Source organism: Xiphias gladius, chromosome 3, assembly GCF_016859285.1.
Source record: "Xiphias gladius isolate SHS-SW01 ecotype Sanya breed wild chromosome 3, ASM1685928v1, whole genome shotgun sequence".
In the NCBI taxonomy this organism is placed as follows: domain Eukaryota; kingdom Metazoa; phylum Chordata; class Actinopteri; order Istiophoriformes; family Xiphiidae; genus Xiphias; species Xiphias gladius.
The window spans coordinates 6,572,932-6,596,714 of record NC_053402.1 but is presented as its reverse complement, the minus strand read 5'-3'; the positions used below and the strand labels follow the sequence as shown (position 1 = coordinate 6,596,714).

The window sequence follows — 23,783 nt, the reverse complement described above, 5'->3', positions numbered from 1 at the left end:
CATAAACACAAAAGAATTCACATACAGATAGATGCAGGTTTGATATCTAGCTAATTCACAGTTACAATACAAATAGGGAAAATGACTCTGTAAAACACACTCTTCAAACAGGCATACACAGTAACCTCTCAAATCCTGTTTGACCTTGTGTTCTGTCTCTAAAGGCAGTGATGATTTGGTTTCTGTTTGAGTCACTCCAACCAAGTTTAGATCCTGATGAATCCAGATAAATGTCTCTTCATGTGGCGATTCAATGCCAGTTTTGAAATGACTTGATGTAGAATGGCTCTCAGCATCAAACATCTGACATGGTTTCAGTCTTCTTGCATTTCTGCTGCAAAGCGATGAACGATACTCACAAGAAGAACTGCACAAACATGGCTCTGCACACACACAGGCAGCTGTGCTCGCTCACACACAAGCTGTTGGAACCTCTGTCCCAGTTTTTATTTTTCAGATTTGCAGGAGGAAATCCTGAGACAGAGATAAAAAAAAATAAAACTGTTCAGATCTATCTGACATATCCAAGTTGAAATCTGCAGGTGCTTGCTCAATGCTGATATATTTTCTGAAACTGTCAGTGCTTCTAACCACCACAGTTTATTTTGATATACAGCTTTAACATTAGGTTCACTCTGTGCTGCCCAGCTGGAGTATATTGTACAGTTTTACTCTGTAAGCTTATGTAAATGTGTTTAACTTGAACAAAGGGGATAGAAGCAGACTTTTGGTTGACTGGCAATGAACCAACTGACAGTGACTTTACATGCATTTGCCCATGTAGTATGCTATGATGTTCTACAGTATGCATTTTTTGAGTATTCCTTTATTGGCCAAATGCTCTATTGTTATTTTGGCCTCAAAATAGAGTACAACACAGAACTTATAAGTTCTGGAACAACTGGCAGCATTGGAATTAAATATAAAAGTAAATACAGATGTCAAGAAATGAGGAATACTACATATAGTATATACAAATCTGTAACAAAGTTACAATATCATAACAAACACACAAGTAAGCCACATAAACATAGGCATGTTATATAAATTGGTTTCAATCAAGTGTCACTATGATGTTGCTCAATCACCAGTTTCATACATAAGGTTTTGTTGCAACATAAGGTAAATAACAGCATAACAGAGGTCCAAAAATTGGACACTGATTAGGCACATCTGTCACGAAAACTGTGAATGTACATATCTGTTCATATCCAAAGAAAAAAATTGTTAAACTGACAGACACAATATACCAGCAAAATAATAGCCTTTGAAATACCATAGATTTTAAGAAATTAATCTGTGACCTAGCCTAAGGTTACAGACCTAAGACTGCGCAATGTAAGCTTTACATTTATTTAAGGTTTGGCTGCGATGTATCAAATCCATGCTATTGATGGCAAATGTTTAATATGAGCTAATGTATAAGAAGCATATAACTTCCCTGAGCAAAGGAAAAAAGTATGGTCTGAGAAGTCATGTTAACACTTTTTTCCACAGTCCAGATGAGGAGTCTTGGAGTTTCTACTAACTGCTCTGCAGTCAGCCGACACATATAAGACCATGTTGTTTCCATCTTCCAGTATGATAAATTGCTCCATACACACAGGTGCACAAATTCAAGAGTAGTTTCAAAACACTAATCTAATGCTCTCCTTGGCCTTACCAGTCACCTAAAACCCTCCTGGCACTGTAGGAAATCCTGAAGTGCAGACGTGTTTGCCTTTGAAGCCCTTTCTTATTGAAGAACAATGATGGACTAATGATAACTTGATAATAATTAGTATAAGAAAATCATTGTACCAAAAATGGAAACATATAAAATAAAGGCTACATTGCATGTTTTAAAAAGGACATATAACACATTTGGGGATTCCTTTTTAAAAAACCTTTGTCCTCATCAGAGCTTACCTCTACACCGAACTGGAGGACTGATCCGACAGTAGAGGTGGATTCAAGGTGTTGTGGCCTCCATGAGTCTGGTCAGTTAAATGACCTTCTCCTCCAAGTAATGTTGGATGTTCAGCTTCAATAAATACACAAATTTATAGTTCCTTTATAATTTCTCCACAGAACCCCAGAATACACAAAATAATGATATTGTTTCATGTGGTAATCTGCAAGATCCTAATTTATTTCATTTTAAAATGTTGGTTTCATCTTTGATACTAACTACTGGTTGCTATGTGGTTTTGCTCTGCTTCCCAGATAGAACAGTCAAAGCATAACAATTATGTATTTTGTGTTGGATTTACTGTTGAAACAATACTTTATATTATAAGGGATGTACTTCACTTACTAATTACAGTGATTTATTTTTACTATTTTAACTAAGATTATAATTGTCTCCATCCCCAGAGTGAATCAAATTCATTTCTGCGCTTAAAAACTGAAATGTGCTGACCCTGTCATTGGTATATTACTGTATGTCTGCAAGACCAGTAACAGCTCCACTTAAAGATAGAAAAAATGCCTTTAAATTTGCAGCCTTGCTAGCAACCCTGTGAGGCTATACTTTGGCACAGACTTGCTTTGAGCTAAATGTTGGGAGCATGTTAGCATGCTGATCTTTAGTAGGTATAATGTTATAATGTCAGCTAATAAGTTTAGCATGTTAGCATGCTAATATTTGCTAACTGGCAATAAAAACACAGTACAGCTGAGTCTGATGTGAATGTCATTAGTTTTGCATTTTGTTCATACACAGAAGTATTGGAAAAATTAAATTTTTGACCTGATGATGGCACTAGATGAAAAGCTAAGAAATCCTAAAAGGTATTGCATCCCTAGGGGGATGAGAATATTTGTACCATATGGCAATCCATTGTTGAGCCATTTCAGTCTGGATCAAAGTGGTGGGTCGCCTGACACTGCCATACGTAGAGCCACGCCTATATCATGGTTAAAAAGGCATCATGCATTTGTCTGACTCTGGATAAGTAGCCAGAAAAAACACCAAATTCATATTCAAATGCAAAAGCTTTTATGAATCAATTATGTGCTAAATCACTACTGTGTTATATTAATCAGTGATCAACAGCAGCAGATATTTATGGATGTAATAAGATTATGTATTTCAGAACATAACTCTTCAGTGGTAGACGGAAGCTGATCTCATTACCTGTAAAATTATAGATGCACCACAGCCCACCCATCAGGCTGACACCCATCACAAAGGCTGCAAAGACAATTCCCATCACTGGTCCTGACTGCACCACAGAGCCTAGACACAGGGTGTTTATGAGTACATGATGTTTATGATTTACATAGTCTGACAGGAACACCCAAAAAATGACAAAACAAATGATACTCACTGCTGTGCTTTGGATCTGGACTGGCCAGTGGAAAGACACTCAGTCTTTTAGGTCTTTGCCCAGCAGGGGGCCTCAGCAGTTTAGGTGCCAGTGAACTGATAGACTGGGTGACAACCATAGGCCTGGACAGGTTTCTGATCTCACACTGAGATGCGAATACAAGAGAAGGGCTAGATGTTAATGAATGCCATTACAACCTTAGAGGGCTCTAATAACAGCAGATGAACATGAGGGTGTTACAAAGTACAAATTGTGGTTTAAAGATTAACTGGGCGGGACAAATTAAAACGTTTGAACTGGTGACTTTTCTCAATTTTGGCAGTTACCTAAAAATCCTTTATATTTTTCATACTGCTGAACTCTTTTTTTTTTTTTTTTTTTTAAGTTTTTTGACTTCCTACAGCAGACTTGAAACTTACTTAGCTTACCCCCCGCTGGCTATAGCCTATATTTAGCCTTCACACATGAGAGTCGTATCAATCGTCTCATCTAAATCTTGATGAGATGGGTATGTTTCCCAAAATGACTGTCGCTTTAAAAATTAACTATTGCTTTACTGCAATTTACTGGTGGGATGATTGATCCCGCATTTGTTTTTTAAAAACATAACTCTAGTGTGTAGTTTGTTTCTGTACCTGATGTCTGGGTGACTTAGATACAAGTGGTGGAATACGCAGTCTGCCCTGACAGTCATTCTTTGCTGTTTCCTTAATGGGTTCTCTTCTGGTAGAGTCAGAGACACACATGTGAAGGCTGCAGTGGAGGAACTGCATAGAGTCATTATGAACTGGCCGCAGGATAAAACTAAATCTCAAGCGCTGTATCTCCTCTGCTCCCATGCTTGTGCTACTCTTTTCCATCCTTACAGGTGCTTCTCTTCTTCTTTCAACTTTGTGTCGTAGTGAGACATCTCCATCTCTGTGATAAATTCCGCCTTTCTGCATCCCCTCTATATCTTTCTTTTCCTCTTCCAGTTCGCCATTACCTTCAGCCTCTTCCTCCTCTTCATCTGCTGTCTTTGTGCTGAGGGTCAGTGAGGGGTCTGAGGAACAGCCCTCACTTATGACAGTCCAGAAAGGAGATTTTTTTGGGTCTGACAGTGGGGAGACCACACATGACTTCACCTCCACGACATCTGTGAGGGGCCCTTTGGCTGAAATCTGCAGTATGACAAATAGCGAAACTATTATGAAGAAGACAAACTGCAGTAAAATTTTTGGAAAAGAATTTTGATATGAACAGGATCAAGAATTTAATGATGCACAATGAAGTTAGTTTGTCATCTTTTATTCACATACAAATATTTTGCTTTGATGAAGATGTTTATTAGATGTTAGAATAATGTGGAAAAAATCCACAATCTGTTCTTTGAAGAACTAAGCATCGACAGTGTGCATCAAAATGGCAAATAGGCACAAAATAAACATACACATAGACAGACCTCAACATAGACACGGTGGTCTGCAGTGATGACACAGGGGCCAATCCGCCTCTGCTCATAATTCTCAGTGACAAAAAGTCTTAAAATGAATACAGGTCCAGATCTGTGTCTGGGTGTTGGGAAGTGGCTTAGTCCTGGACTGGGCCCTGGATCCCCTGGTGCCCAGGGGAAGAGCCCAGTCTGAGGAGTGTTTACTTCATCAAAATTATCTGCAGCAGGGCCAGAGGTGCTGGGAACAGCAGCTAAACAGCTAAACTGAGAGGAAAAACATATAAAAATTAACATATAAACAAAATTAGATGGTGAATAGTATTGAATGAATAATGGCAAACATACATTGCATTTATGAGATTGACATACACTCAAATATAGACAGATTAGTCAGATATCTCACATGTATGCCAAGAGGACTTTTGGACTCCCTCTTATTAAGTGCCAGAATGATCTGAGGCTTGTCTCTCCATAATAACATCTGGGCAGAAATAAGGGAAAAGAGTGAAACAGGAGGATACACTGTATTGGATAATTCATTGCAACTATGTAAGCCCAGTCTTCTACATAGGTTCTCACCTTAAACAGGTATAGTCATAAATGGTCAACAGGAGATTACAGGTTAAAAATAACATGGAACACTCTTTATTGCTATTGGTAACAATTGTCGTGTGCCACAAGGCTCAGTTTTAGGTCCACTTCTGTTTTCTGTGTACATTCTTCCTCTTAAAGACATCATTCACAAATATTAATTTTCATTTTTGCGCCATTATCACCTACTTGTTGTTACCAATAACACCTGAAGCTATATGACATTAAATCAGAGATCATATTATTCAGTCCTCCCAGCTCCACTCGGCTCATCCGTGATAACCTTGGCAGTCTGTCTATAAACCTTGTTAAACCTTTAGTTTGATATCCAGAAATCCTATTCGACTCTGAACCCAGTTTTGATGCTCAATTCAAGAAAGCTTGACTTGCTTTCTCCACTTAGAAACATCAAAAATTAGATCTTTTCTATCGTCTGCTAACCTGGAAAAAGTTACCCAAGCTTTTATTTCATACCATTTGGACTACTGTAACTCCATTTATTCATGTTTAAGCCAGAGTTCTCTCTCTCAACGTCAGTTAGTGCCAAATAAGGTAACAATAAATTCAAGGAAGCATGACCATATCATCCCTATCCTTGCCAATGAATAAGACAGGCATTTTCATACTTACAACTTTCAGCCTGCTATTAGCAACTGTATCTGTTAGTGTGATTTTATATTTTATTTTTTCCTTTCATGTGTATATTAATGTGTGTTATCTTTGTTTTATTTATCATTATGTTTTTGTAAATAGATTTTTTGTGCTTTGTAAAGCACTTTATAACTCTTATTATGAATAATTCTGTACAAATAAAGTTATTTTTTTAATTGAGATTATTATTTAAATTATTATTATCTGGCATAAAAACATGGTTGTTACAGTCAACAAGATAGAGGAAAAATGCATGTATTTCAACATATTGTATACTCTGACACATTTTTCATTCAGTATTTCATCCAATAGACCTGCTGCCTCTGTTGTTTATTTTCTCTCACTTAATTTGCCTCTGTGCAGAATCCAATTTTTAGGCTTTGCATGAACACCGTTCTGGTCATGATGACCTAGGTCATGAGTCTTACCAGGGACAACTTCGACTTACCAAAATTGCAAGTGTCCATTATTTGCCAAGTGTTTTTGTTTTTACCACTGTCTGATAGACTTTGACCTTGTTTTGAATTCAGATATTTCCCCCTCTGTGCTCTGAAAGCTTCACTCATTCTATTCCCGATATTTTCTCCTTTTCATGCTACCTCTTTAATCTTCTCTGCTTCTGTTTCTTTTGGGTTAATGTTCATTATATCCCTAAAAATGACAAACCTTTTAAAACTCCTAAAACTCAATTACATTTGAATGATTAAAAAGGAAGTAAATTCATAAAGTCATAAGTAGTAAGACAAAGAAAGCAATATGAAGGATTTGAGAGATGAAAAAATTAAAGATACAACCATTTTCTTTATCCCTACTCCCTTTCTGTACAAATTTCTTATCTCACCATGTTTTTGTACTGCACCCCTCTGGGCTGTCCCAGGAGCAGACCCTCAGTCCCACAGGAAATGACTGGGAACACCAACAGGAAATGGCTCCCATTGGACTGAGCCTGGCATGTCGGGTCCTGCAGAGTCACAACAGCCACTGGGCCAGACATGCTCTGAAGCAGAGAACTAATGTGAGACTGTGTAACTTCCAAACTGAATCATTTTTCTGTGTCGCTGAAACAATCTAGTTAACCAAAAAGTAGTTGGTAAATCAATAACTCCTACTGCTAGAGTCGTAAAAACTAAACATTGTCAGATACAGCAGGCTACATGTCAAAATAGTGCTACTTCAGCACATATAGAAAGACAAACATAAAACCAAATATTAATCACATCATACATCAGTAACTACAATGAAACAAACTTCCTTCATTGCTATTTTCTTAAATCTGCGCCAATTGATTTTCTGCAAAAAACTGCAAACAAAAAAATTGACATATTACCAGCTAAAGTTGTTATGGCTAAAATGTTAGCAAACAGTTGCCTATTTTCACACCCAGGAGCATTAGCATTCATTTGAAGTCAGGTTCCTGACCACCTGACAAATGTAAGTCAAACAGATACTCTCCTTTAGCAATGTTTTAGTCTTCCTCAACTCCTGAGAAAAGCAGTGTATGCTGCTTAGTGTAGGGCAGCTAGCATATAATAGGTACATCGAAGTTTTTTTTTGTTTTTTTTGTTTTTTTGGCTGGACTGCAAAAGCAGGGCCAACCCTATGAACATGAATGTCTGTGAGTGAGTGCGTGATAAAGTTACACCAATAGTCAGCTGATTGCCGCATGACAAAGTGCTGAAGCACAGATTCTATTGCATTACAGTAAACACTGTGTTCACAGGCAGGGGCCTGCCACGTTCTCTCTCTGAGTGATAATTTTACAGGTATATATAGCCGAATAGCACAGCCGTGGTCTTTAACTTATGTGTATGGTGGTTTTGTTATACGACGTTGTGGTTATAGAATCAGGTTTTTAGTAGTGCAGAACAGCAGCTTGGAAACGGCTTGGAAGTGACTGCTGGTCAACACGTAGTCTTAATGGGCTGCCACGTTTCAGTCACTATTTCACACTTGTTCCATCGTTTGACAACAGAAACAGAAAGACATGTAAATGAGAAAAGCTTTATTTGGAATTTGGCTGCATAAAAATACCATATTGGTTTTTTTCTGACGTGCTGAGGTAAGCGTATTGTGTCATTTCTGGTTGCTGGCGTTTGTGTGGCTGGTAGCGAGTTCTGCTGCTCTGCCTCTACCCAGTTAATTTATCTATTTTCGTCATTACAGTGGCTAATTACCCACTGTACAATAAAACATACATTAGTTCTGCTTAAGCTACCTTTGCTCTCTCCTTCTTTTAGCGATTTTCTCGCTACTTCATAGTTGTTTGCACGCTAGATCAGCCAGGTACTTTAGCTTAGCAGTTAGCGATGGCTTCTCTCTCTCCTTCTGCATCTCCTGCTCTCTCTGGCTCGGTGTGTCTTATGTTTATTTACAACTATGCGTCCTTGAGCGATAATGGTACACGTTATAAATGTAGTTTATTTGCAGTGATGGAAGCGAGTCTCAGTGAATTGGAAGCACGGCTCACCAACATGGAAACCAAACCGTTAGCCAGCCCCTAGTAGCTGGTGAGAGCAGGCCCAGCGTAACTCCTATCCCCCCACGAGCAGCTCCCGAGCAGCCAGGAAGCCAGGGCGGATGGGTGACTGACTGTAACAAGAAGTGTAGCCCTAAGCAGAAGCCCATAGTTCATCATTGACAACTTCATGTTTCAAACAGATACTCCCCAATCAGCGACACACCCGCTGAGAAACCAACTCTGGTTATTGGCAGCTCTATTTTGAGAAACTTGAAGTTAACAACACCAGTGACCATAGTCAAATGTATTCCTGGGCCCTGAGCGGGTGACATAGAATCCTACTTTAAACTGCTGGCTAATGATATATGCAAATACAGTAAAATTGTTATTCACATTTTAAGTAACGACACCCAATTATGTAAATTGTAGGTCACAAAAATTAATGTTGAGTCGGTGTGTACATATGCAAAGACAATTTCGGACTCTTTAATTTTCTCTGGGCCCCTGCCTAATCTGACCAGCGATGACATGTTAAGCCGCATGTCATCATTTAACAACTGGCTGTCAAGGTGGTTTCCGGCAAACGACGTGGGCTTTGTAGATAATTGGCTGACTTTTTGGGGAAGACCTGGTACGATTAGGAGAGACGGCATACAGCTCTCATATCTAGAAATCTGTTTGAGTTTATTTGTAGACCTAAAAACCATGACAACCCAGAGTTGAGACCATGAGGCAAAGTTGCGGTCTTACACGCTTCTCTGTGCTTCCATTAAAGCAGTCACCCAACCAAAACCCAATACAGACTGTGTCTGCCCCCCAACCACCTAAATTAATTAACTCAAAAATAAACAGAAGAGGAGTTGTACACAAAAATAAAAATTAAGAACACCACTGCAAAAGTACAACAAAATAGTAGAAGTAAATGTGGACGCATAAACATTAGATCGCTCCCATCCAAAGCTGTATTAGTAAACGATCTAATATCAGATCATCATATTGATATATTTAGTCTCACTGAAACCTAGCTGGGTCATGATGAATATATTAGCCTAAATGAATCCGCTCCCCCCAGTCATATTAATACTCACATACTTTGAGGTACCGGCCGAGGAGGTGGAGCCGTTTTCAACGAAAGCCTAATAATCAACCCTAAATGTAAACTCAGTTATAACTCATTCGAAAGCCTGGTTCTTAGTCTTACACATCCATCATGGAAAACTTTACGGCCATTATGTTATGGTGTATTGTGCTCCTGGCCCATACTCTGAATTTTTATCTGAACTCTCAGCGCTTTTATCAAGTTGAGTCCTTAGTACAGGCTGTTTAGTACATGGTTTAACGCCCAAACCCACATATTAAAGCACACTATGCGAAAACTTGAAAGGATATGGCGTTCTACCAAACTGGAAGAATCACACTTAGCCTGGCATGATAGTCTTAAAACATATAGGAAGGCCCTCTGTAATTCCAGAGCAGCCTATTACTCATCTTTAATAGAGGAAAAATAAAAACAACCCTAGGTTTCTTTTCAGCATTGTAGCCAGGCTGACAGAGTCACAGCTGTATCGATCCAAACTTCTTGAATGATGAAATTCTAACTATTACAGACCAAATTCACCACCTCCTGCCCTCAACCAGCACCAGTTTATCTTCAAACACAGAAACTTTAGAAACAGCTGTAAAACCTGATTTATACTTGGACAGTTTTTCTCCCATCAACCTTCTCAAACTAACTTCACCAATGTCTTCATCTAAACCATCAACTTGTCTCTTAGACCCCTTCCTAACTAGGCTGCTTAGGGAAGTTTTACCCTTAGTTAGCACATCTTTACTAGATATAAACAATATGTCTTTATTAACAGGCTATGTACTGCAGTCCTTTAAATCAGCTGTTATTAAACCTTTTCTTAAAAAGCCTACTCTTGATCCAGATGTTTTAGCCAACTGTAGACCTATATCTAACCTTCCCTTTCTCTCCAAGATCCTTGAGACAGCTGTCGCCAACCAGTTGTGTGACTTTTTACATAATAATATTTCATTTGAGGATTTTCAGTCAGGATTTAGAGTGCATCATAGCACAGAGACAGCACTGGTGAAAGTTACAAATGACCTTCTAATTGCATCGGACAAAGGACTTGGCTCTGTACTTGTCTTGTTAGATCTTAGTGCTGCATTTGATAACATTGACCATCATATCCTATTAGAGAGACTGGAATATTTCATTGGCATTAAAGGAACTGCTCTACGCTGGTTTAAGTCCTATTTATCAGATTAATTTTAGTTTTTGCACGTTATCTATAAATCCTCCATATACTCAAAAGTTACTCATGGAGTTCCACAAAGTTCTGTGCTTGGACCAGTTCTATTCACCTTATATATGCTTCCTTTGGGCAATATTATTAGGAAACACTCCATTGTTATGTAGATGATACCCAGTTGTACGAAAACAATAACTTAGCTAAACTTCAAGCATGCCTTAATGAGATAGAGACCTGGATGATCAGCAATTTTCTGTTGTTAAACTCAGACAAAACTGAAGTTATTGTACTTGGCCCCCAACACCTCAGAAACACATTATCTAATGATATACTTACTCTAGATGGCATTGCACTGGCCTCCAGCACCATTGTTAGGAATCTCTGCGTCATCTTTGATCAGGATATGTCCTTTAACTCCCACATAAAACAAACTTCAAGGACTGCCTTTTTTCAACTACGTAACATTGCAAAAATCAGGCTCATCCTGTCTCAAACAGATGCAGAAAAATTAGTCTATGCGTTTGTTACTTCTAGGTCTGGATTATTCCAACTCCTTATTATCAGGCTGTCCCAACGAATCTTTAAGTACTCTCCATCTGACCCAGAATGGTGCAGCGTGAGCACTGAGAGAAACTAGGAAAAGAGATCATATTTCTCCTGTGTTAGCTTCTCTGCATTGACTCCCTGTAAAATCCAGAATAGAATTTGAAATCCTCCTCCTCGCCTACAAAGCCCTTAATGGTCAGGCACCATCATATCTTAAAGAGCTCATAATACCCTATTACCCCAGTAGAACACTGCCCTCCCAGAATGCAAGCTTACTTGTGGTTCCTAAAGTCTCCAAAAGTAGAATGGGAGGCAGAGCCTGCAGTTATCAAGCTCCTCTACTGTGGAACTATCTTCCAGTTTGGGAGGCAGACACCCTCTCCACGTTTAAGAGTAGGCTTAAAACCTTCCTTTTTGATAAAGCTTATAGTTAGGGCTGGCTCAGGCTCTGGTTGAACCCCCCACTAATTATGCTGCTATAGGCCTAGACTGGCAGGGGACTTGATGATGCACCAAGCCCCTCTCTCCTCCTCTTCCTCTCCATCTGTACGCATTCATATCCCATCAATGTTCATTACTAACTTGACTTATTCTCTCTCCCGTAGTTTTGTGCTTTTTCATTTCTCTCCTCTCTCCTCCTGTCGCTTTCTGAAGGTATTTCTGCTCCTGGTGCTGCAGAGTCTGGATCTGTGACTGCAAACCACCCACTGCCCCCATGATCTTGCTGAGCACCCACTGCTTCAATTATTATGATTATCATTATTATTTTTAGTTTTATTAGTATTTTTATTCACCCTATTATCATAATTATTAGTTTTATTATAAGTCTCATTATTATAATACATCTTTGCTGTGGTACCTGTGGTACCGGTGTACCCCCCCCACACACACACACAGAGCTGGTCAAAGCAGACGGCCGCCCACTGTGAGCAGGGTTCTGTTACGGTTTCATCCTTTGAAAAGGGAGTGTTTCATTGCTGTTGCCAAGTGCTTGCTCATGGGGGAATGTTGGGTCTCAGTAAATAGAGCTATAAAGACTCTAGACCTCCTGTATATGAAAAGTGCCCTGAGATAAGCACTGTTATGATTTATATAAATAAAACTGAATTGAATTGAATATATTTGTGAGCAAAGACAGTAGGAGAGAAGCAAACAGATAAGGGGCAGTCCAGCCATATACTAGGTTTTGACCTAGTCTTGTTTTCTGAAAACAGCTGCCTTCTGAAAACAAGGTTGATGAAAGTTGTGAGAATTAACCAAAACAGTACAGTCGTGGGCCAGAAAACCAAAACAATGGCCTGAAAGATTATAAAAGTTTTGTTTTCTGTGGGTTTGTCACAAATAGGAACACCTCTTAAATGTAAACATGGACATCTGATCCATTGTTAACATGAAAATATTTATTTATGCAGCTTTAAATATTTTGATATAAAGATTTAAGAGGTTAAAACTAGAAAAACAAAGATGGGCTTTGTTAAATCACTGGATTCGTACATGAAGTTGTGGTAGCTACCTTCTTTCTTTATGAATTGTTTACATACATCACTGCATCAAATACTTAGGTAAGAAAACCTGCAGGATGTGTTGGTCGACGGTCACGCTGAGACGTCCATCCTCACACTGCACTGTGAAACTCTCTTGGTCTCCTCCTGCTCTGCCTCCACTATTCAGCCACTGTCTCAGCCTGTGCTCCTCAGCCCAGGGAGGCCTCACAACCAGAGGATTCATCACTGCAAGCCCATCTGTGGTACAGACAGAGAGGAGACACTGAGACAGCCATGCAGAGAAAGTAAATACTCGCACTTACTCTTTAATACCCCTTCATTCAACATTGTATGCATATTTTATGTGCTCATGGAAATAATCTGCTTTCATGTTTCATTCTCCATTTTAAAAGTGACACAAAAGACAAAGCAAATATAAATGAAGTATAAAGGAAATTAACTAAAGTGGGTTAAAAAATAAAACAGAAATGATCAGGTCACTCACACTGTGATGGAAACAAGAGACACACAGGGGTCCTGACCTGTCCCGCCCCCAGCCAGCTGGATCACAAAGCGATTGGCCAGGTCAGCCTCAGTGTATGAGGTCACCTTGGTGTAGCCGCTCTCACTTGCCCAGACAAGAAGGTCAGATATGGTGGACAGGTCAGGGTTAAGTGTACTGGAAAGGGTCAGGTCTGGCTCAGGAGGGTAGGGTGGGGACACACTGTTGGAGGACTATGGAGAGACACAGAAGACAGATACGTGCACATAATAAGAAGTACATAATCAAAGTACAGTAAAGGGCAACAGATGTGCAACATATGAAAATCACTAAAATTATATCTGTTTGCAGCTGCATTAACCTGTTTGGGGAAAAATAAGTTGCTAGGGCCCAAATACCCCCTTGGTTTTGTGCATTATGCACAGTATTTCATTACATAGCCCCAGGTTTGAAAAGACCAAAACCAACAATGTGTTAGTCTATGTTTCAGTACTTTTCTGGCTTCCCTACCCTGTCTGTGGCTGTAAGCACACTAATTTCATACTAATTTCCTAAACATACTAAACTACTAATTTCCTAAACATACTAATTTCCTAAAACAGCAGGGCACTGCAGTTTTTAGCACAAGTTGCTGAAACAAGAGTACATGATTACATGTATTTACCCATGTTCACTGCAATGAAGGAACAAGTCACCCAGTCCATTAGTGTGGCTCATGATGTGTTTTAATAGTTTTTGGACAACAATGGAGTTTATGAAACAGAGGAATAAGATATTACAGGCTTTGGCTGCATAAAAAATAAATCAGTAAATCAGATGACACATTCAGTTACAAATTCCTAAACTGGCGTCCGAAAAAGCACAGAAAGGGTGTGGCCCTTACATGAACAGAAATATGACCCCTGACACCATGAGCAATAATAGCCCAGTTGACTGGCAGTGAGCTGCTGAGAATAAGTGCAACCTTCTGTGCCTTTGAGTTGTCTACGGCGGGCACAAGAGAGACAATCACCTCTACCTGCAGAGAGCTAAAGGAGACACAGAGAAAACAAGATTTAACTTTGCATGACTGTACAATAGCTATATATGCTCTAGCCAGGAGGCCGCATGTTCTTACCCACAGAGCCCTGATCCTGCTGAATGGAGCTTGATCACATGGACTTCAGGGCTGATCCCACCTGCTGGAGTGTGGACACAGCCCTGCACTTCCTGTGGCTGCAGGTCAGAGGTCAAGTAGTTGTGAGACAGGAACATGGACTGTAGCTGGCACACAGCAGGTAGGGTTGGATCTGTAGTATGGAGACAAAGCAAGAGCTTTTATTTTGAAAGGGAAGTTAGTTTCACAAGATCGTTCTCCACTATCTGTCTGACCTCAGCCAAGAATTATGGATGACCTGAATTTTAACCCCAGTTCCAGTTCAGTGCACAGATGTTTATGTTAAGCATTTGTACCCATGAGTAAAGATAATGTTTGTATTTTCAATTTTATTTTCACAGTTATTGTTCTATTACTATGCAGTAAACTTGTCTCTGAAGACTGTCTCTTAAAATGATACACATTATCCGTTCGACACTGCGAATAAAATGTTAACTTACATACACTTATCATTTTTTGTAAAGCTTATGTACAAAACTACCATTGAAAATTGAATAAAATTGCACATCACAATGATGTTTGGTTCCTTGGTGGCTCACCCTCTCCAAGTCGGACATAGACTCGGTTGCCATGTGTTGTGTGTGTTAGAGAGGACAGGTTGCCGTGGTGTTTCAGAGCCCAACGGTGCAGTGCACGTAGGCGAAAAGGTAACAAATGCACTGTTTGGACAGTCAAACGCAGTGTGTGGGACTGTACGCTGGAGTTTGAGGATACCTAGCAGATGTCGACAAACAGGGAAATTTCAGGGGAAAGAACTGGAGGGAACTTAAAAATACAGCATGTACTTTAAATGTGCCGTCAATCATGAACTCATATTTAAGATGAGGATCATCGATACATTCTTCTGTACACTCTGACTGACCTGCACCAGCACTGGCAGGCTGGGGGGCAGTCTCTCAGCCTCCAGCCACCAGTTGACTGGGAGCTTGGAACTGAGCAGCAGGTGGAGAGCTCTGAGAGGTGAATGGGACAGAGACAAAGGCTTCAGCAACACAGTCACCTATAGACAGAAGAGTTAAGGGGTGCAATTGAGTGAAACTGTAAAGGCATTCCTCTGTTGTTATGCAGTTTTAAATTATTACATGTTCAGTACGTATAACAGATGAGGGAATGTATTTTACGCAGCTATACTCTTATAAGGAGCACTGAAAATGACAAAATGTAGCAAAAGTTTATCAGACAAGCCAAAAATATAACTTAATACATTAAAATAAAATAAAACTTTATTTATTATACTCTTCAATTTGTCCTATTTTTGGGTCTTAGTATACATTTAACCATTTATCTATTCCTTATTACCCCATGCAACAGTTTCCATTTCCTCACCCTTTTCTTTTTCCTTTCCATATTTCATGTCTTCCTCAACATATTTCCAATTTTCCTAATGTGTACGTGATAATGAGAAGGCAGGGATTCCTCTGGTGCATTTGTGTTTAACATCAGTGGAGCAACTGAGAAAACTGTGAGGCTAGATAGCTTAACTGAAAACACTGGTTCCTACGCACATTGAGTACCAGTTGTACCAGTCATATCAACTAAAGTTAGCTGCCTAGCTGAACCTGACTTTAGTCATAAAACTACATCAACTAGTAAAAGTAGCTAAAGCATTTGGCTAGCAGGCAAACGCTGACAAAGTTAGCTATCTAACATCACTTAGGATGTTTTATGTTATTATATTTTTATTATTTATTTTGTTTTTATGAGAAAGAATCAAGGCATTTAATAAAGTCAGTGACTTATTTTCATTATGGTTTGAATAAAGAGAAGAGACATGCACCTACAGATGAAGATAATGTCATGAAGACAGAAGTATGGTGCCTGTGAACTTCTAAGTTCCAAGTAGCATTAGCTAACTAGCGTTAGTTTGCCAGCTAAAGTGCTTGGGGAAAATAGGAATTTGATGAATGACCCAAAATATTAGGAAAACTAAGGATTGAGAAATAAAATGAGCTTGCTAAAGACACATAGAAGAGTAAAATAAATTTCAATCTTTTAATTGATTTGATCAACTTACTGGTGGTTAAAGGACAAGTATGGAGCTTTATATTTCTTTTCATATTATAATCTGCTTCAATTATTTCACTAACAACATTATTTAGTATGATAATCTGTTATATTTTTGACTTCTAATATAACAACCTTTGGTTACATTTTGGTTCCATACTCTTACATGAGTTACAGATTTCAAACCATCTCATCCTTTCATTTTTTCAAATCAGGTGGTTAGGGCAGCTAAAGTTTAGGCCTTTATAAAATATCACAAACTTTGAAACACTGTTCACCCTGTTCCTTAAAGGTCTAGGGTGTTGATGTTTTGCAAAGAGCTCATTACCTTGTTGTCAGGGCTGTTTGTCACTCTCCCTAGTGCAATGACATGAGTCTCCTTGTTCCCACGTTCTCTTGCAGCACAGCCTGGACCTGCCTCAAACGTCTCAAGCAGACCCTGAACAGGGTGTAGCACCCCCACTGGACCAGCCACAGAGCATCGCACCTCTTCACTTTGAGCTGGGGAGGAACAGCAGATGTGTGACCATGAAGTGTGAGAAAATTGAAACTCTAAATATCAGCACAGGGAGGCATACAGATAAAAGTCAAAAAAGCATTATTCATCTTTGTAAAATAACCAATAACATGAGTTATGAGTTGGATCAATACTCTGTTTCAACATGCATCTACACTGGTCCAAAACGTACATGACTGCTGTTTGCTGAGCCAAGTGTCATAACTTTCCTTCTGTTTTCTGTTGTTTTTCACTATATCTCTCTCCTCCTCTCTATGATGTGTGGGTTACACAATAGACAGTCTGATGAGTGCATGTTGAACTTAAACCCCTGCCAGAAGGCAGTGGAAAAATTCCCCCAAAAAACTATGTAAAAATTTTCACATTCGCTTTGACACTTCAATTAAAGACCTTTGGCTGCTTAAGCAGAGGAAATGTCCCATTTGACACTTTTCTTTTCTTCACAACACAGTCATCACTTCTCTTGGTCTAAAGACAAACGGATGCAAAGTCGACAAGTGCCACTTGTGCTCTTACCTTCTGTTCTCTTCCAGAGAAAAAGGAGACAGAAAATAGTCCCTCCAATCCCTGACAGTGAAGGCATCATGAATATTTTACTACTAGACTTAATGTGATGGGCCCCCTTGCAACAGCCTATTAAACAGAAACATGATTATACAGTTTATACATTAGCTAATCAGTGCATTCAAAATTGGCTCAGTCAATGTCATTTTGAGTTATTATAGCATGTAGGTCTGTGAGAGCTATCCAGCATAAAGCAGGACATTATGTACCAAGGCAGTAAAGTTATCAAGATATTCGTTTCATTATTAGAGCTGTTACAGTTAGTTGATACAGTTAGCTTCTCAAATGTGAGTATTTGATGCCTTTCTTTGTCATTTGATTATGATTTGAATATCTTTAGGTTTTGGACTGATTGTCTATTTTCTAACATTTCATACATAAAATTATCAAGCGATTCAAGAATTAAAGACAATAATCAACAGAACAATGACAGTGAAAAAAGTTAATAATTTAGTTGCAGCCTTTCTCATCATTTCTGTAAGCACCTCAAAAAATTAAAAAAAGATTTCAAGTTGATTTAAAAAAAATGTCTTTGTAAAAATTTGTAAAAAAGTCAGAATTAGTTTCTGTGTTATGAAATGTTTCAAAAAAGTTTGAGGTCTAATTAATAAAAAGAAATGATTGAAAATATTGTCAGCAACAACAGAATTGTGCGTCTTCTTAGAAATCCAAGGAGGCTCAACTATAAGCAACAATATTTGATATCTGTCTCATGAACTATGAATTGAAAAATAAAAAATATATATTGAATTCAAACAAGGGAAATCATGCAATATAATCAGACCTGCAAAAATCACAAGTTTTTCAGCTGGTTTAAATAAGCTATGCATAAGGTATGTATAGCTTGTGTTAGTCTTTATTCGTCTGTCTAAAGTTCATCTCAGGAATCCCAAAACTCAGCAAACATTGTCTGGTCCAAACATGAGAAGAGAAACTGAACTCACCTGCGGCACGACACAGAGGGACAGGCTGACTGCTGATCCAGCTGTTGTTTTAGAATTCACTGTGAGGACTGCATTCACAACCCAACACACGCCCCTTTCATTTCCTAAACACACAACCAAGCAGTCACACACACCCTCCACATATTGAACCAGACAAAATACCCAACCCTCAGCTGCGTGTCGCGTCAGGCGTCTTTATCCAGCTGAGGTGCGACTTGTGAGAAATATTTCTCAGGGGAAATTCATTTTACACACTGAGTGGGACTGAAGGGAAGAGCAGTTGTAAAGAGACAATTAAAAGGGCAATGGGAGGGACTGTGGGATGGTGTGACAGAGTGGAGAGAGAGATGGCGAGTAGAGGAATAAAAGGCTTTGAAAACGTCTCCAAGCGTAGAAGGCAACAGGAAGGAGGGCTGGAAGGAGAGAAGGAGGGAAGGTGGGAGGGATAAAGGAGGAGAATGGTGGACCTCAGGAGTTTGACTGGCAGGTGGATTATTTGGGAAGATGCAGGGAGGGGAGTAGTCAGGAGTAACGCGCGTGCGCACACACACACAGGCAGACGCACGCACACACACACTTATGTCTTCTCGGACCATTTGGGACATTCATGACATGGATCATTTTCCATTTTTCTGCCTTTGAGTTTAGATGTTACATTTTTTACATCCTGCTCAAAATGCAATAGACATTCTGAATAGGACATAAATAAAAGAAACAAAATACACTGCAGCTTCATTTTCTGTAACCAGATTTATATTCACACATTTTTTTTCTGTCACACATTTATATGTGCTTGGATGGGGGAAGTTTTCAAATGTGATTTTCAAAACCTTTTAATGGGTCACTACACAAATTTTAAACCTACAGAGATTTTTTTGGCCACCTGGGGGCAGCAGAATCACAACACTGACTTATCATCATGATTATTTCGATATGGCAAACTTGTTATCAAGCAGTTGTCTACACAATCAGCAGTTTCAGAGCAACATTATCATTCATTTGGAGTCATGTATTTGTCCACCAATGGAATTTAAGCCCAATATTCACTCTCTGTTAACTCTGTTTTTTAGTCTCTACCAACTTTTGAGGGAAAAATCACCAGCTAGTCCCTAACTCTGTCTGTTAGCTGTTTGGTGCTCAACAGGTAGTGTAGAGTGGGTCTTTAGAGCTTTTTCACAGAAAACAGCTGCCAGTTGTGGCTGAAAACACCACTATCAGAGCAATGAGCTGAAAACTCCCTATAAAGCTTGGGAAAGCCTCGAGGAGCTGCAGATTCAGGCAATAATTATCTGTAGGTTCATCACTACGAGAGACTCCTTTTACATTGTTTTCACATTGTAACTGCATGGCATTTGATACATTGTTATTGTAAAAATATTGATTATAGTTGCTTTAAACATGCCAGTTGAATTCAATAAACATTTAACAAAATTACATTTTATTATTTTCTGTGTTTTCAGGGGCTTTTTCAGTAATATCTACAGAACAAATTTGTTTTAACAAATAACAAAAAAATACCACTCATGTAACTGGTTTACAATTTAGTGTTCTTGTTTTCTTTTTGAGACTTTTTTTTTTAAACCATGTGTATGTGTATGCTTCTGTTTTTGCATGTCCTCATTTCCTCTATGTCCAATTTCCTTCCCACCAAAAATATTTTTATGACCATTTCAGGACATTATTAATAATAACAGCTGGGGCCCAGCCTGGCTCTGAATGAGACTTCATTCACAAGCACTTTCCTGTACACCATCTAACTATCTACCCACTGCTGCAAATACTAGCTAGAAATTTTAAGCCCACATATTAAATGTTACCTGTTTGTCTGCAAAATCCATTTGAGCATTTGTGACTTTGGAAAAGTTATGTGGACGTCAGCTGCTATGGATTTGAACTGAGTTCACTGACCTGGTGTCAGTATGACCCTTAGACAAAATTATATGCACAGTTGCCTGCTGTTCCGTGCCAAAACTCTTTTCAGTTAATGCATTCAAAGAACGTTAGAAACGTCTGTTCAATCTGTAAAACTTGTTTTTCTCTTTGGGTTATATAAATGTTATGTGAACAGTATAAGTCATGCCTAATCATGTGACAAAGAAAACTAGTATGTAAGGATAATGAAATTTCCAGGTTTTTAACTTCTGGTCATGAAAATATGCTGTACAGATCTGTCACCATAATCCAATAATGCATAAGAAGACCTTTCCAACAGTTTATCTTTCACACTCAACATCGATATGACTTACATGAACTGGGTTGGAAGAAAAATAATTCTTTCTTTTCCCAGCTGTTCTGTGATAATATCCTGTTCTCTTGTCATCTTCCTCATCACTGATCTACTTATTTCAGCAGGTATCTGACATTTTGTGCTGTGCTTTGCTAGCAACGTTGCCTGAAGAAGGTGCTAATTGGCTACAGGCATACTGTGCAAGATCCGAGCTCAATTTACACAAGCTGGCATATAAATCTACTACTTCTACTCCAATTTTCTCAAACAGTAATTCTATACTGTAGATGTGCCCAAAAAGTAAAAGACATTCTATCTGTTAAATTCATACAGTATGCTAGTTATAAGAATTTCTGCTTGAGAATCTTCACAGACAAGAATTTCTGCAGTGTTGCCAGGTAAACACTAACAAGACTAAGAGTCTTCAGCTAGCAGCTCTGTGAGGCTGTACTTAGGCACATCAGGATATACATGTATGCAAACAATCTGAATGATTTGTACCTGAAATTCTGAAAAAAGATTTGTTGACAAAAAAAATAAAGAAAAAACCTTCAATGGAAAAACAACCTATGACAATAAATGACTAATGCTTCTGTGTTGGGTTCACATCTTTACTGAGTCACAGTTCCAACACATTTCACCAGCAAATGACAGAGGAGGAAACAGATGGGGAAAAAAGGAAAACTATAAATCACAAAATAGAACAAAATTTGTAAAGGCTTTTTGTCATCAAGAAATGATTGAAGTTAAAAATCAGTGTTGTATTGAAATACAGAAAGATAAGACAATGAAGAGGTGTCCTTTGTGAGATACAGACACAAACAGCACTTAACTCCCCTCCCTCTCTGTTGAAATTCCCCACTTTTCTTCTGACTTTCTTTAACAAAATTCACAGGCAGCTCTAATCAAAAATAAGCAGTATTTTCTCTTTCCTCTGACTCCCCCATGTGTTCATGTACAGGTGGTGCATGATTGCAGCTGACGTGGATACAGTCATGACTGAGCCAGGGAAACTTTACACAACAAAATACACACTTAGCAGCAACAAAAAGCAGAGATAAAGGGACAAAAGATTAGCGAAAGTGCAGGAAGAATAGAGACAAACTGCTTCCTGTCAAAATAATCACTTTTCACTGTGTGACTTTGTGTTTATTGAGGCTCTTAGAGCATTTCAGTACAATTACTGATTCTTTTTTTTTTTTTTATGCTTAACTGTGTTGCCAGGCAGGACAAACAGCAGGATCCATCTCATCCTCCATTTGTTACATAATCTGGATTATTTTCTGTCATCCTCGTAACTTCCTCCTCCTTTAAAAGCCATTCCAGAAAGTCTGGAGATCAGCAGATCCGTGGCACTGCATATGTGTACAACACACGATCACACTACACTGATCTCCGTTCACACACACTCAGCCCAGCCAGTCCTTCATCCTGTCGCAAACACAGTAACACAGGGAGAGAAAGGGGACAGAGTAAGAGTGATCCTCGCCTCTCATCACCATCAAGTTCCTCTGCTTTCGCAGGAAAGAGAGTCAGCCTTTACTTCTCAGTCTCCTTTCAGAGTCTGTGGCTGGCAGTGGGCCGCTAATAACCCTATGACCCCTGACCCCTGACCCTAGCAGAGGTCGGAGACGTAGTCAAAATCCTTGAAGTAGTCCTGTTCCTTGCGGGAGAGGCTGCGGCGCTCGCGGGGTGGAGTGAGGGCAGGAGGCTCGGCTGTGAACTCCATGTCAAAATTGCTGATGTCTTCTTTTCCTCCGATGGTCGGGACAAATGGTGGTGGGACTTTCCTTTGAAGAAGTTCCTCCCAGTGCATACCCTAAATACCAAATTTAGTTCAGTATTAACATGAAATTTCTCTATCGTTAACATTACAAACAGTCTCAATGTTTGGCAGGAATAATGAGAAAAGTTTTGAAAGTAAACACTCACCCTGAAGAAAGGTTGTTTTTTGACATCTTCAGCATCCTTTTCTCCAGAGCCGAGACGCCTTTCAGGATTCCTTCTCAACAACTAGCAAACAAGAAACAACAGAAAGTAAGAATAAAATAGCGAGTTTAAGTTAGCCAGGAGCAGAATATGAGTCCTACCCGTCTCATGATGCCTATGGCCTCAGTGGATAGGAAGCGAGGGTAGCGCACTTCATCGTTCACTATGCTGTCGAAAACCTCCTCCTCATCATCACCTGGGAACGGCGACTGAAAGAAAGAGACGCTGTATTTTGCATTGCATTTATATTATAACTCAAATCTGTCCAAACTGCCTCAACTTAAAGATCCACCCTAGACGCTTTTTGAGACATACGTATAAAAATACTCTGCTATGTATAATAATTTGTGTCTGACATGGTTTTTCCTTGTTAGAAGTCTTAATTTATTGTTAATTATTTTCCATCATTGAAAAATCCAGACACTATTAATATACAAAAATTTTTCTTTTCAAAAGTTTCACTACCAGACACGTCTCCTGCTTCCCTGAAGAGTCCATTCTCAGTCAGTGTACACTAGAGTGTTCAAGTTTCCACGTCACTCTTTGTAAACTGCATACTGAACCAGGATCAGCATCTAAACTAGTTGTGATGTCACAAAATTATATTGTACGTCCACGTTTTAAACTCAGATTTAGGTGAGCTGAGAGAAATTTTCCCCCTTCAGCAGCTGAATGTGAAAACAGCCTTCTAGTGTCAAATTCTGCACATACATCATTCTGCTCAGTGAATCTCAAACATCCAAATAAAGTAACAATGAGCAAAACATCGTTTTGAGTGGACGGTGACTTTAATAATGTATGTCAAATATTACAACTCTTTCAAATATTTATTCCCCACATCTGACACTGTGATGTGTGGAGGCACACATCACTGCTTGCCTGGCAGATACATTATCTCAGAGTGGATGTTACATAAGGCACCACCTGAAGTTCAATTTGGACAAAAGGAGTTTGGGTTCCTTAAGGGGAAAGGATGCATGATCAAAGACCTGTCCACCTCCTTCCTCACTAGCTCAAGTAATCAAGTTCTTTGAACCCACTGTTTGTTGTTAAACTGGGAGGGCTAAAATTGACTGAAATTAATGTTGAAGGTTTAAAACTAGTGATCATAGTTTTCACTTCAGTCTAGTTATGAAATCAGCACAGTCT

At 39.0% G+C, this 23,783-nt stretch overlaps 2 protein-coding genes across 8 annotated transcripts in view; both read right to left on the bottom strand.

Moving 5' to 3' along the window:
• On the bottom strand, window positions 1-17,493 carry engl (endoglin, like). Its single transcript, XM_040123327.1, has 16 exons — window positions 17,427-17,493; window positions 16,722-16,894; window positions 15,252-15,389; window positions 14,929-15,103; window positions 14,351-14,522; window positions 14,117-14,261; window positions 13,274-13,466; window positions 12,820-12,989; window positions 6,827-6,982; window positions 5,147-5,224; window positions 4,753-5,007; window positions 3,947-4,471; window positions 3,312-3,456; window positions 3,119-3,220; window positions 1,909-2,023; window positions 1-474 (listed from the first exon to the last, which is right to left on the bottom strand). The coding sequence occupies exons 1-15, from the start codon at window positions 17,491-17,493 to the stop codon at window positions 1,911-1,913; spliced, it is 2,607 nt and encodes an 868-aa protein (XP_039979261.1). The 3' UTR covers window positions 1-474; window positions 1,909-1,910.
• A 2,266-nt stretch (window positions 17,494-19,759) lies between these two features.
• pkn1b (protein kinase N1b) overlaps window positions 19,760-23,783 on the bottom strand; it is a 36,881-nt gene continuing 32,857 nt past the window's right edge. For all 7 annotated transcript variants that reach the window (XM_040118952.1, XM_040118970.1, XM_040118963.1 and 4 more), the window contains 3 exons: window positions 22,736-22,843; window positions 22,578-22,658; window positions 19,760-22,464 (listed from right to left, as the gene is read on the bottom strand). In XM_040118952.1, the coding sequence (XP_039974886.1) occupies window positions 22,261-22,464; window positions 22,578-22,658; window positions 22,736-22,843 (393 nt within the window). In that variant the 3' untranslated portion in view covers window positions 19,760-22,260. The remainder of the gene's footprint in view (window positions 22,465-22,577; window positions 22,659-22,735; window positions 22,844-23,783) is intronic.